The 24,962-nt window shown below is 46.0% G+C and overlaps 9 protein-coding genes across 9 annotated transcripts; 8 read left to right on the forward strand and 1 right to left on the reverse strand.

Moving 5' to 3' along the window:
* Positions 1-781: 781 nt before the first annotated feature.
* N7495_009792 (uncharacterized protein) lies at positions 782-2,675 on the forward strand (the record flags this gene model as incomplete). The annotated part of the gene is made up of 2 exons (XM_057212443.1): positions 782-1,302; positions 1,358-2,675. Coding segments are annotated over 2 exons (1,839 nt in total), but the record flags the coding sequence as incomplete, so codon positions are not given.
* An 830-nt stretch (positions 2,676-3,505) lies between these two features.
* Positions 3,506-6,324, forward strand: N7495_009793 (ZZ type zinc finger domain protein; the record flags this gene model as incomplete). The annotated part of the gene is made up of 4 exons (XM_057212444.1): positions 3,506-3,637; positions 3,803-4,673; positions 4,738-4,949; positions 5,011-6,324. The coding sequence occupies 4 exons, from the start codon at positions 3,506-3,508 to the stop codon at positions 6,322-6,324; spliced, it is 2,529 nt and encodes an 842-aa protein (XP_057059307.1).
* A 407-nt stretch (positions 6,325-6,731) lies between these two features.
* N7495_009794 (serum paraoxonase/arylesterase family protein) lies at positions 6,732-8,111 on the forward strand (the record flags this gene model as incomplete). The annotated part of the gene is made up of 2 exons (XM_057212445.1): positions 6,732-7,124; positions 7,173-8,111. 2 exons carry the CDS (start codon positions 6,732-6,734, stop codon positions 8,109-8,111), a joined length of 1,332 nt encoding a protein of 443 aa, XP_057059308.1.
* A 567-nt stretch (positions 8,112-8,678) lies between these two features.
* On the forward strand, positions 8,679-9,710 carry N7495_009795 (uncharacterized protein; the record flags this gene model as incomplete). The annotated part of the gene is made up of 1 exon (XM_057212446.1): positions 8,679-9,710. The coding sequence occupies one exon, from the start codon at positions 8,679-8,681 to the stop codon at positions 9,708-9,710; it is 1,032 nt and encodes a 343-aa protein (XP_057059309.1).
* A 332-nt stretch (positions 9,711-10,042) lies between these two features.
* On the reverse strand, positions 10,043-12,883 carry lreA (uncharacterized protein; the record flags this gene model as incomplete). The annotated part of the gene is made up of 4 exons (XM_057212447.1): positions 10,043-11,448; positions 11,500-11,938; positions 11,994-12,085; positions 12,133-12,883. 4 exons carry the CDS (start codon positions 12,881-12,883, stop codon positions 10,043-10,045), a joined length of 2,688 nt encoding a protein of 895 aa, XP_057059310.1.
* An 864-nt stretch (positions 12,884-13,747) lies between these two features.
* N7495_009797 (putative RAS small monomeric GTPase) lies at positions 13,748-14,647 on the forward strand (the record flags this gene model as incomplete). The annotated part of the gene is made up of 2 exons (XM_057212448.1): positions 13,748-13,790; positions 14,100-14,647. The coding sequence occupies 2 exons, from the start codon at positions 13,748-13,750 to the stop codon at positions 14,645-14,647; spliced, it is 591 nt and encodes a 196-aa protein (XP_057059311.1).
* Positions 14,648-16,753: 2,106 nt separating this feature from the next.
* N7495_009798 (Zn(II)2Cys6 transcription factor domain-containing protein) lies at positions 16,754-17,762 on the forward strand (the record flags this gene model as incomplete). Its single annotated transcript, XM_057212449.1, has 3 exons — positions 16,754-16,861; positions 16,939-17,036; positions 17,087-17,762. The coding sequence occupies 3 exons, from the start codon at positions 16,754-16,756 to the stop codon at positions 17,760-17,762; spliced, it is 882 nt and encodes a 293-aa protein (XP_057059312.1).
* Positions 17,763-19,457: 1,695 nt separating this feature from the next.
* On the forward strand, positions 19,458-20,495 carry N7495_009799 (aldose epimerase family protein; the record flags this gene model as incomplete). The annotated part of the gene is made up of 2 exons (XM_057212450.1): positions 19,458-19,948; positions 19,997-20,495. The coding sequence occupies 2 exons, from the start codon at positions 19,458-19,460 to the stop codon at positions 20,493-20,495; spliced, it is 990 nt and encodes a 329-aa protein (XP_057059313.1).
* Positions 20,496-23,732: 3,237 nt separating this feature from the next.
* Positions 23,733-24,836, forward strand: N7495_009800 (nicotinate-nucleotide diphosphorylase (carboxylating); the record flags this gene model as incomplete). The annotated part of the gene is made up of 3 exons (XM_057212451.1): positions 23,733-23,888; positions 23,952-24,007; positions 24,086-24,836. 3 exons carry the CDS (start codon positions 23,733-23,735, stop codon positions 24,834-24,836), a joined length of 963 nt encoding a protein of 320 aa, XP_057059314.1.
* Positions 24,837-24,962: the final 126 nt, after the last annotated feature.

Genomic DNA, 24,962 nt, shown 5'->3' on the forward strand with positions numbered 1-24,962 from the left:
CGTTGGGGATATTTGGGGTTTTCTCATGAAGCAAGGATTTGATCGGCAATATGTAGTATGCAGTGGCATTGACGTGGCATGTTGTGTATAATCTGGCCACTTTCCTCGCTCAAACATCAAATTTTGCCATAAACAGCTGTTGTGGTGCTGGTGCGGAAGAAGTAAGCGTTATCAATCAAGGGTACTCCGTACTAAATTAACCGTACAATATGTGCCGAGGTATATGACCCAATGTTCCAGGTACCTGAGATAAATCTCAGGTGAGTTTTACCTAGATAAATGAGGTTTCACGTAATCTAAAGTAATTCTCAATAAACTCCCAAGGGGATCGCACTTAGAACTGAGTATAGGACTGTTTACCTCGTTTTATACCCCATAATCATGAGAAACCTTATCTACATTGAAAAAGCGGCAAAACAAGCACACCGCCTAGCACTAAGCCTCATTGGGCTTGACGTCTACTGGCGATGTCATGGGCTTTGCTGGATCTCAATAACTATCTTCTTCAACATCTTCTCTTCTTCTTCTTCCACCCCACTTGCTCTCTTTTTTGCCCTCTTCAAATTCTTTTCCACTTTGGCTTTCTTTCCCCCGAAGTGCTCTTTAACTCCCTTTTTTCATCTTGCATATCATTGTTTATCTTGTTTTTGTGTTGTGATTCCTTGGTCCGGTTCCACGCCTTTGCAGCATTCCAGCCCTTTCGTCTCCGTCACCCACACCTCCCCGATTGGCTGATACGTCAATTTCTTTTCACATACATTTGTCAATTCTCTCTGGAGCTATCGTCATGCCTGCTCGTCATCAAATTGGGGCTAGCCGCAGACAGAGAAAAGATGACGACGGTGAAGATGAAGACTCGTTGGTGGGCGATTTGGAGGATGAATCCATGAGTGAACAAGGCTCGTTAGACAGCGAGGATGCCGATGCTGAAGGTAGCGATAGTAGCAGCTCTACGTCACCTACCAAACATGAACCCAACTCTACTGTGTTAGAAACGGAGGCGATGCTGAATGAACTGAATATATCCGATCCCGAGGAAATCCATCGGTTCAGTCAGACCGAGGAAGATCGAATGACAATCCGAACCGGGCGAGCTCCATCCGCTCCATCCACTGGGCCTAATCGTGACACTTTTGCGGCACGCAAGCGACGTGAACATGAGAAATATATGACGGAGCGAGACCAGAATCCTGCTTTTGTTCCTACGCGCGGTAGCTTCTTTTTACATGACAAGCGGACAGCGGAGTCTAACAAGGGGAAATCTCGACCTTATGGCCTCATAGTGGATGGAAACACACGTCGGTAGGCACACAACACATCTATGCACATCGTCAATACCCCGTTAACACCGCTTTAGAAACTTGTCCAAGCCCGATGCTAGTGCAGGACAGTGGACTCACGACCTTCATGAAACAGTCGCTGGAGCTAATCCTCCAGCTTCTAAGGCCTCCATTTTCCCTCCTTCCGCGACTATTCCTTCTGCTCCTCAATCTGTACCACCAAATCGATCCTTTTCCAGCACCACGCTCATTGGAAATGTGCCCGTTGTTGTCTCGTTGCCGGGCATGACCAAGCCCGTTACCTTCCCTGCAGTACCCAAAAAACAACACACCCGACTCCCTCAGCATAGACCCCCCTTGCGCCGCGATAAACCAGTACGCATCTCATTGCCTAACAGCCCCCCTCGGTATCACTACCCATCGCCTGATCGTTCATTCATTTTCATTCCCCGTGCATTGCGCCCGAACCAGTATCGTGGCCGGGGTCGTGGTGGTAGCTACTATCCTCCACGACGTCCTAGCTCCTTTGGTGGTTCGTTTGGCGGTGGTAGTACATACGCACCTAGTGTCGTTAGTCCACGGTCGTCTCTTGGGATGCCTCCATCTCAAGACGGATACCCATCGCCTGCTGGGTCTCGAATTGAGCCTTACCTTATCAACCCCGTTGCTCGTCTCCCATATCCACCATTCCTCCCCGGTGGTTCATACCTCCAAGGCCCTCCTCAAGGACCTCCGATGATGCCTTTGCCAATGAATATGCCACCTGTGCCATACCGTGAAAGTCGGCCAGCGCACATTCCTATGCAACACCCACGTCCCCAGAAAGCCGTACCTTTGGAGAACATCGAGAACCCCGCAACTTTCCCGTTGAATCCTCCGCAGCCTCAGCAGGAGCAACCCTTCCATCAGCAAGTCCCTTCAGCTAATGATATTGGCTCTGGTGGTACTACTCTGCATGGCCCACCAAGTCATGCCTCGGGGACTCCTCTCTCTCAGATCCCCGAACGGGCGGTGCATGCACCACCGTTCATGCCTTGGAACAACAACCCTGGGATTTATGGATATCCTCCAGGCTACTCTACTGGATACCCCCCAGGGTATCCGATCTACTATCCTGTCCCTGGACCTGAGTATGGATACCATGGGCCGATGAGTGGTATGTCAATACCAAACTTCAGTCCCCAGCAGCCCTACTTCCCCAACTCTGGTGATCAATCACATCCGGGGATAGTCTACCATGAGTCCGGTGGCACGCACTTCTACGACGTTTCTCATATGCATACGAATTCCGATAACGGTTCGGGACCTGGGGGAGTTGTAGGCATGGGCGGCATGATGACACCGCCGGGGATGACATACTCCGGTTACAGAGGTCACAGCTCTGGTCGCCAATGATTGGATCTTGATTTCATTATGTTACTTGGATGTTACTTGGATGTTACTTTGAATGACCCATGTTATTTTCCTTTTCTCTTCCTTTCTTTTCTCTTCTTTCCTTTCTTCTTGCCCACTTTGGCCATGATTTCCATTTCCTTTGCGTCGCTGAATTCCTTGCATTTTTTTTCTCTCTTTCCAAGTCTTTCTAATCTTTTCGATTTGGAAAACTTCTCTAACGCTAGACTTGGATTCAGATGGTGCATTTGAGCGTTATTATCCCCTCAGCCTCCCCACAAAGTTCAACCCCATATCTTACTGATCAGCATGATCTAGGCCATGACCTCATCTTTCTTGTGTTTCTCAACAGAGATATGAAATTACACAAAAGTTCCAATATGTGCCAGTTAAATAGTAGTTTCATTGTAATCTATAGTCTTGTCAACAGCTCTCAAGGTAATCTGACTTTACTTGGAATATTTCATTATACTCACTTCTATGATTCATTCCGTGAGGGGTTTATCGTAATTTATAGTTATCTTGTAAAATACAGGTATTTGACTAATAATACAGTCATCCTTGTTATATAATCATACACCGCCTCAAGCAGCTGACCCCCAAATCCGTACAACTATTGCCCGCTCTTCTTCTTCAACTCTACTTCTTCTTTTCCCAATCATATCTTCCAACCATCTTTCTTATTTCATCATCGTTTTTCTATCTTCACTTTGCTTCTCACTTGGATCATTCAATAACTTGATCACATTCGACATTACCCCGATTCCCCAACCCTCTGCTTCTCTGTACTTCTTATCTTTCCCTACTCACACTTTCGCCTCGGCTTTAACGTCATGTCTACTCCGGCCCTCCCCTCACATCCGGGCCCGGAGCACTTGGTTACAGTCAAGGTCCTCTTTAATGAGAATAATCGCCGCTTCAAATTTCCCTTGAGAGATCTTCGTGCTCAGGTGCTACCACTGAAGGTATGTCTCCACTCTAGTTCATCGAACTTCCGGTCCCATACTCTTATCAACGATAAGTATATCAGCCATCCTATGATAGGAGAACTAATATATCTTCAACGTTTCATTACGATAAATTACAACAATAAACAGATTTGAATTTGTTACTAATGATGTGTGATATAGCTTCGAACACTTCTTGGCGTTTCAGCGGATGAAAACGTCATCCTTGAACGTTATTCCGACAGCGCCGGTGCCTACATTCGGCTGGACAGCGACAACATCCCTGTCTACAAGCAACTCTACCGAGCTGCCAAAGCTAAATCTAAGCTCCGTATCAAGGTTACCACAGTCGGTTCATGGGCACCGCTACCTGCAGGTTCCCCCATGCCGACTGAGCAAGTGAATCAGAACCCCCCGAGACACAGCTATCTCGAAACTGTTCTGAGCTCCCCCATTCTGCCTTCTGCCCTTCAAGTAACACCCTCCTCCACATCTGACTCAACCTCTCTCACCACATCCGCTATCCCGCCGGCCTTGCTAGACACTACCGTGCCTGAGCCTCGCATGCGAAATTTCAAGGCGGAAGAGGACAGTAGCCACTTCCCTATCATCTCTCACAGCTCAGCCAGTGGGATTTATTGCATCGACTGCAATAATTGTCATCGATCCATCGCTAATCAGCACTATCACTGCAGCATCTGCGAGGATGGTGACTATGATCTATGCCCACAGTGTGTTGACGATGGTGTTTCGTGCGGTGACGAGAATCATTGGTTGATCAAGAGAGTTGTTGTGAATGGTGAGGTAACCAACAGTACTACCGAGACTATTGCTCCTCGCCTCTACAAATCGTGTGCCAAGTCACATGCAGACTTGAACGAACAGACGAAGCCTACCGTTCTTCCCGTTAAAGTTGAGGAAATCTCCAAGAAATCTGGCACACAGTCGGCAGAGCCTACTTTAGTATCTTCGCAAATCTCTCAAATGATCAGCCATGTGTATGATGAGCTCGATCTGAACGAGGAGAGAGCTTCGTGCAACGGATGCTGCCATGGTAGGTTTCTACATCATCGTTCTCCATTTTTTTCTCCATTACAGTAGCTAATATCGCATTTCAGAGTACAATGACCGCAACTTGGTGACTTGCAACGAGTGCGAAGACTTTGATCTTTGTGTTCAATGCATCTTCAGAAACAAGCACGGTCATCACCCAGCTCACACCTTCTACCCTGCGTCGGAGCGCAATTCGAATTTGAAAACCATTATCAAGACTCATTGTCTTCCTGGTCGTAAGTTCGAGCACCCGGCTATCTGCGATGGCTGTGAAAAGGTAAATTTTCCCTTCCTGTATACTGGATATAAAGAGAGACTCGCTGACAACTATCTGCTAGAGCATTGTCGGCACGCGTAACAAGTGTCTGGCCTGTCCCGACTGGGACTACTGCTCTAAGTGCATCGAAAATGCTTCTCAGACCCACCCTGGGCACCGATTCGCTCCTATCTATGAAGCTCTTGCCGAGCAGCGTCAGGAATTGGATATCCATTATGGTATCTTCTGCGATGGACCTCTGTGCAAGGACAAGCCAGCTCAGAGCTATATTAATGGCATTCGTTACAAGTGTGCTGTCTGCGCTGATGTTGATTTCTGTGCAAGCTGCGAAGCACTTCCAATTGATCATCATAACCGCACTCACCCCTTAGTCAAGTTCAAGACCCCCGTTCGTGCGGTCACAATTAGCACTTTGTCTGATGGTGCCTTCGGTAGCACGGCCGTCTTGGGTGATACATCAAAGGATATCTTAGCCATCTTGGGTAATAATCCAAGTGAGGCCTCGGTCGGGGCCGTCATCGGTAATAATTCAACCGAGACCTCGCTCTCCAAGAGTATGACCTTTGGGAAGAAATCCGTGGCCGAACCGGTCCTTGTGGAGGTAGAGGCAAACCAGCCGGAGAAGACCATGGAAGTGGAGACTTCGGCTGAGCCCGAGGAGGACTACCGGGCCTTCTTCATGCATGACACTGTCGCTGATGGAACCAAAGTGACTGCCAACGCCGTATTCCAGCAGACATGGACGCTTTACAACCCCGGTCCTTGCGCCTGGCCCGTGGGAAGTGATGTCCGCTTCGTTGGCGGTGATACCATGTTCGACGTGGATGCCGACCACCCATCTAATGTGGATCTTATCCGCCACGCGATGGAAAGCAACAAGCTGGAAGCTCCCCTGGAAGCTGGGCATACCGCTCAGTTCACTGTGTCCCTGCGGGCTCCTTCGCGCGAGGGTACTGCTATCTCTTACTGGCGTCTGAAGCTTCCTACTGGCATGCCTATTGGTCACCGACTCTGGTGTGATGTTCAGGTTACGTCGAACCTTTCTGAAGAGGCCCACACCCCTGACCCCGTGGAGGTGGCTGATGAATCTGTCAAGTCTGACGCTACTGTCCCAAGCAACGTTGACATTACCGAGAGCGGGATGATCTTCCCCAAGTTGGAGAAGGAGTCCCCTGAGACCAGCACCTATGAGACTGCGACCCCTGTCCAGGCCCCTACTGTGTCGAATGCGTCGGATGCCGATATTCTTGAGGATGTCGAGAGCCTTACCTTGGAAGATGATATTGAAACCGATGCTGGCTTCCTAACCGATGAGGAATACGATGTCCTGGATGCCAGCGACCAGGAGTACTTGGAGGCCAAGTCTATCCACTGATCAAATTCTTAGGCTTCAATTCCAATAACGACATGAAACGAGAATGGGAATTTGCGCGATAGGGGATCATTTGGACTGCTTGTTTTCTATTTTTCTTTTTTCTGACTACTTCCGCGATGGCTATTTCTGGATTATGGATCTATTTATCTGAATACTTCAATTTGATTTGCACGGTCACTTTCGCCTTTCACTCCTGCCAAGGGACACTCAAAGCGCCAGAATAACGGTATCATGCATTCATTGATTTAAAGATAGTTCCAATGCATGGCTGATTTGTTCTGGCTATTACAGTACCACGTAGTAGCCCCACTTTAGTGCATACATGGAGATATTTCCCTTTTAAACACAAAGTCCAGTAATGTTCTCAGTGAGGAGAAGATGATACTCCATTACCGAGGTCGAGGACAATGGAGGAGGAGACTCGGTTCCTTCCAGAGGCTCCTTACGTTGTTTGCTCTACTCTATTCATACATCATTTCGACGCCATGATATTCCCCCATGTATTCGGCATAATCCTGATTGCTATTTTAGCAACGTTCTTTCTTCCGATTGGAACTCATATTTCAACAACTTTAGGTGCTTTTTACACCCCGGTTCCGACGGTTCTGGGTGAAGGTCAGGGTCCGTTCTACATTAAAGATACCGTCCATTGCGAGGATGTACACCACTACCATCCTGCGAACTTGCTTTTCACTGCATGCGAGGATTCCAAGGATACACGCTTGGGCTGGTTTCCTGCCGTGGGTCATCTAAAGCCCCAAATGCCAGCTCGTGGATCCATCCACGTTGTTGATCCAAAGGTATGTATGAACCGGTAGTGATTCCGAACACACATAAACGTTTAATAGACAATGCAATCAACTCGATTGGCGTTCGAAGGCTTCTATGGTTCATTTGTGACGCATGGAATCGATGTCATTGAAGACCCTTCACAGAAAGATGCTGTTTACATCTTTGCCGTCAACCATCTGCCCAACCCGGAATACTTCGAGGCAGCTAATCCTTCTGAGGAGATCCCCAAAGCCCGTTCTCAGATAGAGCTATTCCATCATATCCTGCAGTCGGAAACTGTGCAACATGTCCGTTCAATTCTGAATCCGCTCATCACCACCCCGAATGACATCTATGCCGTCAGCCCAACGTCTTTCTACGTTACCAATGACCATTTCTACCGCGAGGGAGCCATGCGTTTGGTCGAAGATGTATATCCCTCCGCAAAATGGTCTAGCATCACCCACGTCCAGCTCACAGATCTGAAATCAACAGATTCAACAGCCGGCCTAGAGGCATCAGTTGCGCTGGACGGACTATGGAACAATAACGGTCTCGGCCACGGCCGTACAGAGCAGGAAGTAGTCATCTCTAGCGCTATAGGTGGTCAGCTATACATTTCCCAATGGCACGAGACCAACAACACTATCTCCGTTCAGACTACTCTCGCCTTTGATTGCGTCGCCGACAACCCAAGCTACTATTCGGATCCGTACCGTACTACGGAAGATGACGCTAGCGGCTTTGTGGTTACCGGCATTACGAGAGCCTTTTACATAGGTCTAGGGGAGAAGTATAGGACTCATCTGAACTCGATTAAGGTTTGGTATGCCCGGCTGAATGGGCAGGGAAATTGGGAGAAGAAGGTGCTTTTTGAGGATGATGGAGAGAGGATTCAGACTGCTAGTACTGTTGTATTGGTTCCTATTGAGTCTGTGGATGGTCAGAAGTTGGCTTGGTGCTTTGTTACTGGATTTATGTCGGAGAGTATGATTGCGGTGAAGGTTGAGCTGTAGTTCTATGTGCTGGACTCCAGCTTGATTTGCTCAACGCTTGCCGCCCGGTGTGGGATATTGCTGGCACTTGACTAGGGGTGGTTTCATATGGTATTATTGCTTTATTATTTGTAGCCTAATAATAAGACTATCAATCAATCGCCTTTTAATTATATATAATTACTTTGGCATCACATAAAGGATATCGATACCGAACTTCGTCATAGTAGAGAATCGCAAATCCCTCCTAGATACTGTTAATACTAGTAACATAGTAAATACCTCATCTACTTCTAGTGGCGAAAGTCGATATTGTTCGGTCGGGGGTTTGGAGATAGCGCTAGAAGCTAGTCTATATAGAGTTAGTTATTCATTAAAACAAAATAATAAATAGGCATTCTGAATCCTTTAGACTCCGCATTTTTGAATTCAATAATTCAAATTTCAAGAGTTGTAGAAGGCAAAGTGGGTCATGTGTTCTGGACTATTTACCTAAGTAGGAATTCATGCCTAAGGTGTCAGTCAATCTTGCGGAGTCAACTTTCGGAGTCAACTTTCGAGGTCAATATTTGAATTTCTTAATTGACCATGTCATCTTTCACACGGGGCTCCCAAGCCCTCATACCCTCTATTAGAGCCCAACACCACATCCACCACCCTCTCACAAAAACACAAACAACCCTCTTCTCAACCACACGCGCATACAATGCAAAGCCACAACCGCCAACCTCAGACAACCACAAAATAAACCCTCCAACAAGCACTCTCCCAGCCCCAATAAACCTACCCACATCCCTCCCCACTTCAGCCAGCACCCCCGAAAAGCTCAAAAACCTCATAAACCACGGCCGCGCATATATAACCTTCTACAAAACAGGCCTGAAAAATGTCTGGCACAACTACCGCGCCTCGCTGCCACACCGCAAAACTCTAGGACTGAGCACCTACATCCCTACCTCGCCGCACAAGTCGCCACATAGTGATAAACTCCATCGCGGCCAGTACCAGCTCGTCCACCGCTCTGCACGCGACGTCCGCCGTATGATCCCCTTCACGCTTGTGCTGGTTATCTGTGGCGAGTTCACGCCGTTGATCATTCCGTTCTTTGGGACGACGATTACACCCGCTACTTGTCGGGTGCCGAAGCAATTGACTAAAGAGCGGGATGCGCTGTCTGAAAGTAAGTGGCGCGCCTTAAGCGCTGTTGCGCAATTGGAGTCTGCGAAGGATGGGTCTATGCCGACGGCTACACCTGCTCTTGGCTCTAGTGATGAGTTGGGGCTTTTGGTTCAATTTGCTGATTTGAATCGTGCGCGCGAGGCGGATGCTGCTGGGGTGTTGAGGGCTTGTGCGGGTCTTGGTCTTGCGAAGAGTGTTGAGAGGGCTGGAGCGCCTTTGCTTGTTACGCTGGTTTATCGGAGACGCTTATTGGGGTATTTGGATTATTTGAGGATTGATGACCGGTTGATTAGGACCTGTGGGGGTGTTGAGGCTTTGAGTGGTGATGAGGTGCGGATTGCTCTTGGAGAACGGGGGGCTATGGATTTTGCGGCGGTTGAACAGAATGAGAAGGAGTTGAGGGTGTGGTTGAAGAAGTGGTTGGATGCTAGGAAAGAGTAGGGCTCAGGTTTGAGTGAGGAATTGTACCACTATAATATTTCGGGATATCTAAATTAGATCTACGGATTTCTGGATTTTAGACTAGAATGTCTTCCAGCCAGTTTGTTCAATCTGTTGATGAAAAAAAAAAACAAAAAAAAGTCATAAAGAAAAATAAGAGATGCCGAAGTTTCACTCCAGCATTAACTTGCGCATCGCTTTCAAAGGTATCGAGTCAATGCAATTCCATCAACAACAGTTGAGCCATATAAATCCGAGTACTCCAAAAAGAAGATGATGAAGAAGATGAAGAAGAATTTTCGTTTGTTGAACCCCAAATTCGTTCTCAGATTTTATCCCCGCTGATTGAGACTGAGATTGGCTTGGGCTTCTCTACTTCGTCGTTCCTTTGCATATTTCAATCCACATTTATTGCACATGTTCCGCTCCCCACTTGGACCACGTCGCCACTCTGGCGTGTTCTTGGTGTGGCAGATGGCGCACGATATTTTAACGTTCGGCTTGCGCTTATTACGCTTCTTACTCCGGGCTTGTAGACGAGCGAGGTCGTCGTTCAGTGCCATGTTCTGTTTCTGTAGCTCCCGTAGCTCGGCCTGCCAGCTCGATCCACGGGTTGGAATTAACTCGTTGAACAAGGTGGCAGGTGCATCATAGGGGGATATGCAGCGGTTTCCAGGTGGCAGTGCGTTTGAGCCGAGGCTTGGCACGTTGGATCTACGTTGTCCTAGAGTACCCTGTCGACGAGGTGGGCGGGAATCTTCGAGGACAACAGTTGCTGTCCTAGAGCTACCAGGAACCTGACCGATGATTTCGTCTGCTGCGGCTGCGACGGCCGTTGCAGATGGTGTGAAAGTACTTGCAAATCGGATTTGCGCGACAAGGAATGACGGTCTACACTCGGTGAGATCTCCGGCGTGAATAGTAGTTTGCGCGGAAAGGAGATTGCCCTTTTTGTCACGCATCTGATGTCGGAACGAGGGGGGGTCACTTGATTTTGCACGGGTGTACATGTCTAGGCCAAGAGCTGCAGCCTCTAGAGCCTGTGATATTATGTTGCCGTCAGACTCCATTTCCATCAGTTCGTGAAGACCTTTTCCGACTAGATCATCCGTCGAGCGACCTAGCACTTTCTTCACTGAAGTCACGAACAATATGATACCAGATAGAGAGATCTTGGCCCAGATGTCGTTCTCCGCCAGTGCAGCTGATGATCCCAATTTGGCAATCTGGTTTAGTGAGTACACAGGTCGTGGACGGCCAGTCATGACAAGCCATTTGCGACCCTCACTGGGATCGATATGCCAAGACCCGTGGCTCTCAAACCATATATACCCCTTATATTTTTGACGGATGCGGTGTATGATACTGATTGGGGCGGAGGTCGTGGTGGCTCTTAGATCCCTCATCACTGGACCGATATCGCTGGGATGGCAGATGGTCGATAGTGGTTTGCCCACCAGCTCGATGGGATCGTATTCAAGAATGTGTTTGCAAGCCTGTGAGAGATATAAGAATTCACCGCTGTTTGAAAGCACATGAATCAGGTCGTCCGAGTTTTCCACCAAGATGCGGTCCATATACTGTCGCGATATTGGGGCGCCGGGGACAGCCGCAGCGCTCAGAATGGCAGTCACTTCATCGTGAGAGAATTGAGTCGGTCGGGCCCTATACAAGTCTGGCGGTGGGACCATGTATATTAATTGTTGGTCTCGTTGGTAATTAATACTATAGGTGCCATCTAAAGACGGTTAGAAAGGGAAAGACAAGTCCTGATATCTCTGAAACTTACCAGGATTTCTCCCAGTCACTGCATCAGGCTTCTCAACCAAATCGACTTGAAAGCCAACATAGTATCGATACTCATTTGAATCCCATTGAATGGGAATCATAGTAATTAAGTTGATGAAGGGCTGGCCGCCCTTGCGATAGTTGATAATACTTGTCTGTATCTCACTACGATCGTCGATGGTTGAGCGTAGGCGATAGACAGTCTGTCCATCGACAAAGACCCGCTTCGCACCAGACTGGACAGCACCACTGGGGGATTGGAGGAACCGACAGTTGCGACCGACAATTTCGGTTTTGTTATAGCCAGTCAATCTTTCAAAGGCTTCTGAGACGTATATAATTGGTTGGTCCTGCTGTAGAATGTCGCAGAGCACAAAAGCACAGGACAAGTCGACGGAACCGATATTTATTTTGGGATGAGGGCGCATAGCGACGCGACTCTATAAAGACCTGAGCCAATGGTCCAAATGAAGAGAGGAACCAAGAAAGACTTACCAGGACTCCGAGAACATCGAGACCACTCGACGAGTAGATGCCAGTGTGGTCCGTTGTACCGGCCTCGGGTGAACTCAGTCCTGGCGATTGGGCTTGAGAGGGTTAGTAATAGAGGTGCAAAGCCTGTGGTGTAACTGACATTTGACGGCAACGGCCCTCTTGGGCTGAATTGCAACTGGGAGTGCGGCACGAGACGACGTATGCTGGTTGTCCTGGCGCCTTCGTTCTTGGGTCTGTCTTGGCGCGCGTGTCTGTGACGGGTCACTAGTCCTTGAAAAGTCCGAGTCCCCAAAGCTGGATGTAGAGTTGGAGCTGGTATTATATTCGGTGAATTGAGGGACATGTTGTTGTTGTTGTTGTGGTGGTGGTGGTGGTGGTGGTGGTTGATGTTGCGGCTGTGGTGGCGGCTGATGTTGTTGCTGTGGTGGATGTTGCTGTGGTGGTGGCTGATGTTGTTGCTGTTGTTGCTGGGGCTGTTGTTGTTGTGGCTGTGGTTGCTGCTGCTGCTGTTGCTGCTTTTGCTGAGGGTGGAGATAATGAGGATTTTGCTGTTGCTGCTGTTGTGGGAAAGGTGAATATGCCTGAAGTTGTTGGTTCATCGAAGCCATGGGCGTTGGTAGATAGTTAGGAGGCATATGGTAAGCGAAGGCGTTTGTGGGATCGGCATTCATAGGCATAGTCACCACACCCACACCCACACCCTGGTTCGCAGGGTCATAGGCAAGCATCACATTGGGAGGACGATCGTAGGGAATAGCCATTTGCCCATCGTGTGGCAACATGGAAAAGGAGTAGTCGACATTATTGTAGGATATCAAAGAGGGGTCATTCGGGAGGGGCAACTGCATATCCTCGCTCTCATCTTCATAGTCAAAAGTGTAGGAAGACATAGCCCTCCCCCAAATATATCATATATCCCTTGAGCAAAATAAGGTCTCGGCCTACGTGGGGTCCAGAATGCGGATGTTCCAGAGCCTCGGGAAAAGATGAACCAGTGGGATGGAATCCGCAAGCCCTAATCCCCACTTAAGATAGGATTGAAATTAAGAAAAGGAATACCCGTGGACCCTTTTGAGTATACCTGAATGAAGGAGTGTTGGTGGTTGAGAGTGAAAATATGAGAAATATGGAAACTATGGCAAATATGAAAAATATGAAAATGGAACTCCTCGTTTTCCTCCAAAAGTACTAGTGTGGACCCTTGTGGCCTCTTCTTCCTTTCCGCCAATCGTTCTTTTTCAATTCTATGATCTCGGCATATTTTCTATTATTATGTTCTATTCTAGGATCCTTTTTCTATTTGATCTGATCTATAGACTACCTAGGCATACACTAGGTATCTAACAGTGTACCCCTTTTATTTCGTCTGATCTAGGAATATTATCAAATTCATTATCGATATCTATACGATATACTACGCGCAATATGATATATCACATGTAGAAATGAACACCTCTTGTCTAAAGGAATATGAGAAGGATGGAAATGGATGGAAAGGGTGTTTGAAGATGAAATTAAACTAAATAATAGAGTAAATTAAAGATCTCAATCTGGGGGCCAAGGAAGCCTATTTTCTATATTTATTTCCCCTATTTCATCTCTTTCTCCCTTCTGTTCTCTACCCCCCACTCCAGGGTTGTATTCTTTCTTTTCTTTTATTTCTAATACTTGCTTTTTTATAAACTCTATTTTCCCAGCCTTACAAACCAGGATATCTTGATATTGACAAGTACCGCTTTTCACTCCCCGGGGCCATGACCGATATCTCAATCACAATATGTGGCGACGGTGGATGTGGTATGTTCTTTGACCTTTCTCTTTAAAATATCGACCCTAAATACCGGGAATATTCCACTCTCTTGATTCGGTGCCAATACCCTGGAAATGAGTTTATCGAGATCTGATATGATCCAATCTGATGCCTGTTTCAATCTATAGGTAAATCATCTGTGGCTTTACGGCTGGTCCGTAGTCAATTCATTCACGAGTACATATCTTCTTCCCTTGTAACTGAAATTAGTCGCTCATCTTCTCTAGATATGACCCAACCGTTGGTAATCGATATTCTTCCGTCACTCGTCATATACTCGACCTAAATTCATCCAGAGGACTCTTACTCCGCGACCCGAACCGTTGACGGTCTCCCCTATTTCCTTTCTATTACCGATACTGCTGGTCAGGAGGAATATCGCGGTCTATGGACCAAATCAACTCTCCAGTCCGATGCGTTCTTGCTCATTTACGATATGACCAACCCCAAAAGCCTCGATACGCTCAACCCGTTCATGGAGTTGATTCACACGGAGGCTGAACAGCGGATTGAGAGCAACCAGCGCATTCGAAAGGAACTCGGTGATGAATGTGTCGGGGTGGAGATGGGCATGCCACCCCCCGTCATCATCGTTGCCGGGAACAAATGTGACTTGAAGAATGAGCGTGTGGTGACTTCGCGTGATGGACTGGAATATGCCCGTAAGAACAATTGTGGATTCCTGGAAACAAGTGCACGGGAGATGGTCAATATTGAGGAAACCTTTGCCTGTGGGTTATATCCCCTCCTCTCTCTCTCTCTCTCTCTTCTTAGTCTTGTTCTGGCTTATGTGGATGAAAAGAAGGAAGAAAAACAAGACTCAGGATCTGGGCTAATGGGCTAATGAGATGACAGTACTAGTCCGTCGTGTTGTTACAGCACGACGTCTTCACTCTCAGCAGAACTCTGCACCCGTTCGTCGACCTCCATCAACGGGGCCCGGGCAGTTGCAAACTACGTTGCCGCTAACTACAGCCGATGGGCAAAGTGGATCAGCTGAAACAAAGTTGCGTAGTCGATGGTGGTCAAGGAAAAACCGAAAAATCTCCGACGCCGAAATAGCGGATGCCCGTGACACACAGGGTGAAGAAGTTGAAGCGCGGGGTTTTATACTCCGACTACTCTGTTTTTGGAAGAGATGACAGGTAGATCATTCCAAGGTTGTTCCCTTCGTTTTTAGATTATATACCATACCCAAATACCCATTTGTTTGTACCTGGCAATATGCCGTGTACCATGTATAGTTGGCTTTAAAGACAGACTCATTTAATTACCTAGTACCTAGTACCTAGTACCAGTACTGTTTATAGACTACCTGTTCCTATGAAACCAATTTCGGAATAGAATCCCGAGATACGGGTTCAGTATGCTTGGGGTAGAAAGTCTAGAACTCCGGTCAAATACCTCGAAATGGTAAAAGGTTGATTACTAATGAAAATCAAAGCTTGTTCGGGTCGATCATTCAGGACAAGTATAATAGCTCTACTTAGATGAGGTCATGACTTCCTGTTTTGATATCTTACCTACCTAGGTACCTGGGTACCCAGGTACCTTGACGCTGAAGAAGTCTAAGTCTAAATTGAAAATAAATTGAATAACCTCCTGACACTGTACACAGTAGCTACTGTACATCCCATGATACTCATAGTTAATTTATCTAATTCCATGAATCCACATTCAAATTCCTTAAATTTAGGTTGGTCACATGACTTGGCGGTGTAACAGAATCGCCGATGATCGCAGAATCCAATATCTAGTAAGAGTAATATATAGTACTTGAGGGAGCATACTCCTTGATTTACCTACGTGGGGCTGTTTGATGGCGCCATGGCGCTATGGCGGCCACGAGGGGTAGATTATAGATACAGATGATAGAGAACTACTGTACGGAGTATTTATACTCCGTAATGGATGATAATACATCTGAACTAGTGATAGTCTATAAATGAAAACGTCATAGATGACTGTCAGCTATACGAACATCTATTAATCATTACTTGACTCTTCTCAATGTCTCTCTCCTATTAGACTTGGACCCTCACCCTGAGTCACCCTGTAATAAACTATAGCGCACCGTTACTAATATATTATCTCCATCATTTCTAAAGCTAGTAGTATAATAACTGTGTTATGGAGCCATGAAACTTGAAACTTCTTTGGGACTTTTTTTAGTTTATTGCCCAAATTAGCTTAGTGGATATTCTGGATTTGTCCAGGTCTGTCTAAGTCGGCAGAGCCTTGCCGAGTGAATTCTTAGTACATTACTTACACTTAGGAGAAGCACATTTTATGCATTCCTAACATTCCTTTAAATTACTTTCTCAATTAGACCATGCTCATAGGTTAAACTATATACTTCCTCAATCTACTCGCTCGGAATTATACTCCCTCTCGGAATCGGATATACGTCAGGGAAATGGAAACCAAAGTCTCCGAGGGATGCTCCGACTTCCGGGCTATTGAACTCTCCAACAAAGTGCCGACTCTTCCTTGATCCACCGATCGAGTAATCCCAAATAAAATAAATGAAAAAAAAAAAAAATGTAAAATTTCAATTAAATAGTAATACCCAAATAACACTTGCCCTGTGATTATTGTGGATCCTTCTACTTCGTTTATGATTCGATCCCCCGATCAACTGTAGGGGAAGAATGCTATATGCGCCTTTAGCTAAAATAAAATAAAGGCTGGTCCCCCCCCCCCCTCTCTGGAATGACTATTACATGACGGTTAATTGAAGGGAGAAACTTCATACCCAAAGAAAAACACACCTTCACTCTACCACTGCACCGTTATTAGATCGTTGACGTCGATACCCGGATATAGAAGTATAGCCCTACGATTATTTTCACTTTTCGACACTGTCACCTGGAATATCACTTCCTTACCTTTCTCCACCTCATTTCTATCATTTTGATACCTTTTTTTCCCCCCTTCTTCAAATCACACAATGGCTGCACGACAATCAACACCATCTTCTGAGCACTCTCATTCTGATGGAGGTGTACGCAAGCGTGTATGCAAGGCGTGCGATCGTTGCCGTCTCAAGAAATCAAAGGTATGTTTTTTAACGAATACGAGGTCATAGGCCTAAGCCTAAAGCTCCTGGTTTCAGAATACTGACTCTCCCATAAGTGCGACGGAGCCAGCCCATGTTCTCGTTGTCGGGCAGACAATGCCATCTGCGTCTTTGGAGAGCGAAAGAAAGCGCATGATAAAGTGTATCCCAAGGGGTGAGCATCATAACACCCGTAAATTAAGAATTAATACTAACATTATATAGATACGTTGAAATGCTCGAACAGCAACAAGTTTGGCTAGTACACGGTCTCCAAGAACTGTATCGTCGCTCGATAGAAGGCGAAGGATGGCCTGGCGACCGTTTGAAACACGAACCGAATGGACACCCACTCACCCACGACCTGCTTACTCGTCTCGGCGCCCTCGACCACGCAAAGGGTGAGCGCTTTGAAGAGAATCCAGAGCTGATGCAGCAGGACCTTTGGCGCCACGGTATGCAGCGCCAGGAATCGTCTGACGGCAGCTCGGAGAGTGCTCAGTCCCCCGTCGCTCGATCTCGCTTCTCTTCCGATGTCTTATCTCAGCAGACTCTGCCTCCTACCCCTCCCGCATATAACAGCCCTTCGACACGTGTGGCCATTAAGTTGGAAGAGCCACTGGCTGTGACCCCTCAATATAACGCCGCCATGTCGATGCAGGGTGTAGTCAACCCGTTGGTTTTGCAGGATAGTTCCCAGCAGTGGTCTACTGGGAATGGATTCATTTCTTTCGACGATATGGATTTGATGAATTCAACCGATTATTCAAATATTAACTTTGAGGACGCCATTCCTTCGCCAATGTTCAGTCGCCAGATGCCTATGAGTTGTGTTTCGTCAGATTATGATGATTTCAACCAGTTCTTGAATCCTAATCCGACAGAGATTACATCGATTTAAAGGACCCTGATCTTTTGGAAAAAATTCTTTTTTTTTTCTCTCTCTCTCTCTCTCTCTTTCGTTTCTCTTGGAATGTTAACGCCGTATGACGTGCATGTATATGCTATACATGTTTTTTTTTTTCCTTCTCCATCTTCTATTTTTGTCAGGGCTACTATTACCCAAATGGTTTGAGATCAGCAATTGGGTTTCTAATTCATGTACAGTGTTGGGCTTGGGGGGTTTTGGAGTTTGGGTAAAAGGTTTCAGCGCTTACTCCTTCTTTACTTTTACAATTCATTTTCACAATATTCAATGGTGATTATTCTATGATCTAGGTACTATATAATACTATTATAGATCTAACTGAGAGATGGGAAGAATGGGAACATTAGAATATTAACGAGGGAATCTAACTCCACAGTCTAAACTTCCAAGCGAAAATCGGAAAATCAGACGGAATTATAATTTAAACCCCTATATATCCTCAAGTTTTGATACGGTATGGAATCTGAATCTAAATCATGCAATGAATCTTATTTCGCTAATGATTTATCATCTAGTATTGATGATCAATAATCCTACCAAGATACTGCTTAACTAAACTTCATTCGGAATGAGTAAGCAAAATCTCCAAATATCCACAATTTCCTCCTTTCTACTCTTTTTTTTACCTTTTGTTTGAAATATCTGACAGCCCTAGTCGTCAGTGGAAAATAACCAGTTGCCCCGACTTACCAACTTTGGTGAATTTTTCCGGACACATCTAAGTATCAGGTAGGAACTAAGCATGAACTAAAGTAGTTCAGACTCAATAATCATCAATGATTATGATGTCTTCGTACTATGTAACCTTCCAAAAGTAATAACTCATATTCTTACTGGACTTAACTCGGCTTTTGATCCCTTGTGGGCTAAAGTTAAAGTCCGGGGTATGAAATATTCGGGACTCCGTTTACTCCGAAGCCGAAAGATAAACCCGTTCAAGGTCCGAGCTAATACCTACTTTGTATTTTTTAGCAGTGCGCGATTTGTGTAAGCACTAGCACTACGGAGAGTGGCCCTTCCGAGTTCAACCCTAATTATTTATTTTATTTATGCGCTAAGTGGAACAAGTATAGTTATGCTGGACGCACACATCATAACTTAGGGCACTTAGGGCACTTGGAACAAACTTGCCTTGACCTTGAACTTGAACCTCGGTCTTTATCACCTTGCCTAGAGTACCTAGGTAGCTATCATAGTTGGCGATGCTGCCGTTCTATAGGTACCCAATACATGGGTGAGCATGTTAGGGCAGGATATACCCGTATAGATCAACGTGGCCGGAGAGAACAAACCTTAGTAATAATTCGAGTTCCCAAGATTCAATAGTTTTTTATACATAGTTATCATACATCATATATTTAATATATGCGTATTAGTTTAAGTGTTAGAAATATATTTCATTCCCTAGGTAACGATATTCCAAGGTTCCAACCTCGGAATTATGGATTACACTAGTTATGCCTTAGCATAATTTAGAGACAGCTAGCTACTAAGTAGTTACCCATTAGCCTAATTTCCCTTTTATTCAAGCTTCGCATTTATCCTGATGGCTGAATTCCGCCTATTGCGGGGTTAACAACGTCATACGAGACCTTGCAAGACTAAAACTACCCAACACCCGGTTCAATATCAGGATATCTCATTGAAAAAAACTTGATCGCCTTAATCATGTCTACTGAACAAGATGCCTTCACCTTTCTTGCTCTGGGTGCCATCATTCAGGAATTCCGCGTCGGTAGTCAGAATATTGTTCTAGGCTTCCCCACTCAGGACCACTACGTCAAGCACAATACCCCACACTATGGCGCCACCATCGGTCGCGTCGCCAATCGAATCAAGGATGGATTTATTCGTGAACTGAATGGTCGTGATTATCAGTTGGCCAAGAATGACGGTCCTAACGCTCTACATGGCGGTGAGCTGGGCTGGGGAAAGCGTGTCTTCGACGGTCCACAGACTGTTACCCGGAATGGTCACAATGCTTTGCTTTTCACACGCCTCTCTCGGGACGGAGAGGAGGGTTACCCGGGTACTGTCGAAGTGCGGGTTTGGTATACAGCTAGTAAAGAGGGCGAGGCGTCTGTTCTGACGACCGAGTACGAGATTGAATTCGTGGGCAACGAGTGCGAGGAGACTGTGGTCAACATTACTAACCACAGGTGAGAAACGTACGTCCCGTCAAACTAGTCCCAAGCTTATCATTCTAGCTACTTTAATCTCGGTGACAACCCTACTATCACTGGGACTACGGCCCAGCTCTCTACAGCCGAATACCTCCCTCTCGACTCAACTGGTATTCCCGAGGGAAAAATAGCCAATTTTCCACTCGATGTGACACAGCCATTCGAATTAAATGCGGCCGGGCCTCATATCGACGATGTCTTCGTCGTGGAAACTGATCCCTCCAAGATTCCGCTCGACACGCGCACTCTGCCGCTCCGCCAGCTCGCTCAGTTCCATAACGAAGGTACCGGTCTTCATCTAGAAGTACACAGCACTGAGCCCGCGTTCCAGTTTTATACTGGCGAGTATGTTGATGTGCCTTCGATTGACGGTGCCCCGGGTCATACTATGGGTGCTGGATTCTGTGTGGAGCCGAGTCGTTATGTCAATGCAATCAATGTGCCGGAGTGGCGTGATACGGTGCTTTTGAAGAAGGGACAGATCTTTGGATGTAAGAATGTGTATAAGGCCTGGAAGGCTTGAGGTGGAATTTTAAGTTCGATCAGTGAGATATCAATATGAAATACCATTGAAGTGAAGAAGGTGGTCTAGATATGATGTAATAGAGGAGTTGAGATTAAGTTACGGCTAGTATCCCCGCTTCAGACCCGCAATCATGAATCGTACATCCGAAGTATTGAGCAAACCCTGCGAACTTATCAACCTATCAATCCCGGCGACGATACCGTCAGCTTCCTCAAACTCACCTGTCAGTGTCTAACCCCTAGAAGACCAGAAAACCTAGCACAGGATATCATCGATTGTAGGGATGGCAATGCTCTTTGATGGGTTTATCGCTACGATTTATAACGGCTTACTTCGCTGAACGAAGGCTCTTGGATGAAAAACAGCCCTGATAACCCCATCTCCCCACCCCCACAATGCCCCAATATCAGCATCACGAAATGGCCCGGCATCATTGACCAAGCAGTATAGAGTAAGAGATGACTATCGTTGTGTTATTTCACAAGTTTACGATGCTGAACTGAATTGTTCGGTGTTCGCATCCTCCCATTCTCTCTGGGCTCATTCCAAAACGATGATAAATGACAGAACGTCAGCATCGTCTGGAAAAACCTATATCAATTCTTCCCTGCTCTTCCTTCGCAGCTCGACACTAACCGCATAGGCAATATGATTACTATGTTCGATGACTAGTCCTGATCAATCCCTTACTTAATTCGATTTCCTTGGCAAGTCATGCAGCTATTGTAAATATTCTGCACGACACTAGCCACCCCGAACATATCTACAAGCTTCTCAAAGAGTTTAGGGATAGTGGATGTGTGGCTCCCGTAACACCAATATTGGGGATCTATTATTATCAGTCAGTAAGTTATCTTTGTTACCCTCTGATCGAAGAGGGTAAATGTGGATATGGGGACTATCATTCATAAACATTGAACATCGATACCCATGGACCTTCCCGTAGACCAACCCGATATCCCGAATTCTCGGCCCGATAAAAGTCTAGAATATTTGGAAACTTGTGGACTTGATGGGATATGTCGATCAAACATCAAACAAGTAATTCTCACGGAACCTATCACGAGACCTATCAAAGCTCAACAAAAGGTACAATCCGTGAATATAGTTGGTCGAACCCCTAACCAATTCTAAGCCGCCAACCCTAATCTAGTTAGAAGTGGTGGATATTGTCAGGTAAACTAGTTTGATGGTGTCTGTATCAGATCCCGATCCATTCTCCTTTTTTTGTTTTCGTGATTACCCAAACTTACGACGTACTCTCATTTGCATTTTCAGGTCCCTGGCTCCATTCCAGGGCGGATCCATCTATCGGAGCCATTCCCGTCCTTACAGAGTATAACCCTACGAGGAATATTCAAAAACTCGGTAATGCGGATCGGCCCACAATGCGCCATACTTTTCCTTCTTCTCTTGTTCTATTCCCCTTCTCTCCCTTCCATTCCCCATCCCCTTGCCACACTACCCACATTATTCACTCATTACCCACACATTATCTCCTTTCTAAGTTAGACAAAGTGGAAATTACTCGACTATCATTGGTACCAAGTAACCATTCCGTAATGTGCTGGTTTCAAACAACTGCATGGGTCCGTGCCGCTTTCCGATGTCGTTAATTCTTTTCTCTACTCTTTTGTGCCGACTACGGAGGTTTTACAGTTACCCAGTTCGTCCATTGTTTTGTAGATCAATGGGAGCAAGTAGGAAGGAAGGGTCAACTTTATTTGATTTTCTTCTTCTATTCTCACTCTTTTTGGTTTATTTTTGGTTTTCGGTTTTTTTTTTCTCTCTGCTTCACTGATGATCATATATCTTAGATTTGTCATATTTCAGTCAACTGTTCTTAATTCGTTTGATTCCAGCATTACGAGATTTATTCTAGATAACAGGTATTGCGGATATGAATGGATATAAACGGATCCATATGGATATATGGATATATGGATATAGGATATAGCCCTAGGAGCATACTTCCGTACGGAGCTAGATTACCAACAAGGTTACCGGTGAATACACCCCACGTGGTTTGCGTTCTGTAGACTTTTTATTTCTCTTTCTTGGGATGTTTTTAGGATCTAGACAGAGCTTTGCGGGGCTGATGTCTCTTTATTTTTGACCCTAGTTAGCCTCCTGCGTCATGGTTCCAAAATTCGTCCCCAAAAAGCTTAGGAAGCTTGACAGCAAATGCTTTCATTCTAGTTATGCTGTCATTATGTATATCCACATGCTATCTCTTACTTCAAAACATCACTAATCTTGGAAGGTTTTAAGATTTACGACATACAAACTAGTTGTGCAGCCTTGTACTTTGGTAACATGAATGGTCTAGACTCTTTATGAGATCCGTTGCTTATTCTCACCGTAAAGCAACCTTGGAATCTATCTACGCCCTGGCAACTAATGACTGACTAACTTAACTTGGTACCCAGATAGGTACGTAGTATGGTTGTCTTAGAAAAATATTTATGAAAGGTACGCTACATGGCAACGTTGATACTTTGTACATCCGGTCTCCATGTATATACATAGGGGATTGATCCTACCACTCCCTGCCTTATATTTCAGTTTTTTTCTCTTTTACCACTGCCCCTGCCTTATTTATTAGGTGTAAAGAGCGATTCATAAGTTAGTCATCTGGAAGAATAGCTATTCCGGGTAAAATCTTGATTTCACAACGAGCTACTCTTACCGCTAAACCGTCCCAGAAAAGGCAAAAATCTAGAAAAACGGCAGAAAAGTGGCAGAAAGCTGAAATAATTCGGATGAACTAATTACTCGAGCTTAAAGGCGAGATTTTTGCTGGAATTACTATTATTCTGGATGACTTAGCACTATTTTGGCCTTAATACCTGAAGACACCTAATAAATTAGGCAGGGGTAGTGGTAGGAGAGAAAAAACCTGAAATCTAAGGTAGAGGGGAGTGGTAGGATCAATCCCCTATATATATATACCTAGATACGTACTTAACTAGGCTCGGAATACCGAGGTTAAAGATACGTACATTAAGAGTGGGGGCGGAGTACAAGGAGACATGCTAGCCAGTAAGATCTGATACTCCATATAAATCATAATCAGATCAGATCAGATCTATAAGATCAAACGTTATTTATCAAATTAACCTCGAATTAAATCAATGTCCACGTGATTCCGCATCTCCGAATCTCTCCGACCCCGTGCGGGGAAGGATCTTTCCCCGGCTGAATCTACAATCTTTCAATTCTACCATCTTCACCATGGCTGCCACTTATGGGGACCTACGGCATCTACTTCCTGGAAATTACAAGCGCTTGATCTCGGCCTGGTTGGAAGAGGACTGTCCTAGTCTGGATTATGGCGGCTTTGTCGTTGGCGAGACGGAGGGTGAGGCGCGTTTGCTGGGGAAGAGTCAAGTTCGTGTTCAAACTGTCCATGGATGCGTGTGACTGAAAGTCGGTCTAATGCGTTCATTTTAGGGTATCGTTGCTGGTGTTCCATTCTTCGACGAGGTCTTCTCGCAATTGGGTTGCTCGTATGTTTAAACGTTTACTTCCATCTGCGCATATAATGCCGATACTGATACTGATACTGATACTGATTGATATGACAGGATTGAATGGCATGTCAAAGAGGGAGAATCCATCACCCCAATCACCACCTGTGCTACAGTCCGCGGCCCAGTCCGCAAAATCCTCCTGGGCGAACGCGTAGCCCTAAATATCCTTGCCCGCTGCTCGGGCATCGCCACAAAATCCGCCAGACTAGTCGCCGCCGTACGGGCACAGGGCTGGACTGGCACCCTGGCTGGAACCCGTAAGACAACGCCCGGCTTCCGCGTTGTAGAAAAATACGGAATCCTGGTCGGTGGGGCTGATCCTCATCGGCATGATTTGAGCCATATGACTATGTTGAAGGATAATCATGTTTGGGCTTGTGCTAACAATAGCGCTGCTGCTGATGGCGGTGGTGGTGCTGCTGCTGGTCAGAAGGGGGCGCCTTCTATCGAGGCTATTGCTGCTGCTATTCCTCGTGCTGTGGTTGCTGCTAAGGCTGCTGGTGGGTTTGCGACTAAGGTTGAAGTTGAGTGTCGGAGTGTTGAGGAAGCTAATGCTGCTATTGGGGCTGGGGCTGATATTATTATGCTTGATAATTTCACGCCTGAGGGTGTGCGCGAGGCTGCGAGGGTGTTGAAGGAGGAGTGGGTGGGTAAGCAGCGCTCTTTCTTGATCGAGGTTAGTGGCGGCTTGACTGAGGAGAATGCGGCGGCCTATGCCTGTCCAGACGTGGATATATTGTCCACGAGTTCCATCCACCAAGGTACGGGCATTGTGGACTTTTCGCTTAAGGTGTCATTGCGGTGATAGTTATCTTTATGAACTGGTTATAAAGAATGAAAAAAAAAAAAAAAAAATAGGTTTCACATTTGATATAGGTAAAGAATATAGTAGGAGTTGAAAAAGAAAGGAAAAGGAAAGGAAAGGTCCAAC

This window comes from Penicillium taxi, assembly GCF_028828555.1.
Source record: "Penicillium taxi strain IBT 34144 chromosome Unknown utg000006l_segment0_segment0, whole genome shotgun sequence".
NCBI classification, from domain to species: domain Eukaryota; kingdom Fungi; phylum Ascomycota; class Eurotiomycetes; order Eurotiales; family Aspergillaceae; genus Penicillium; species Penicillium taxi.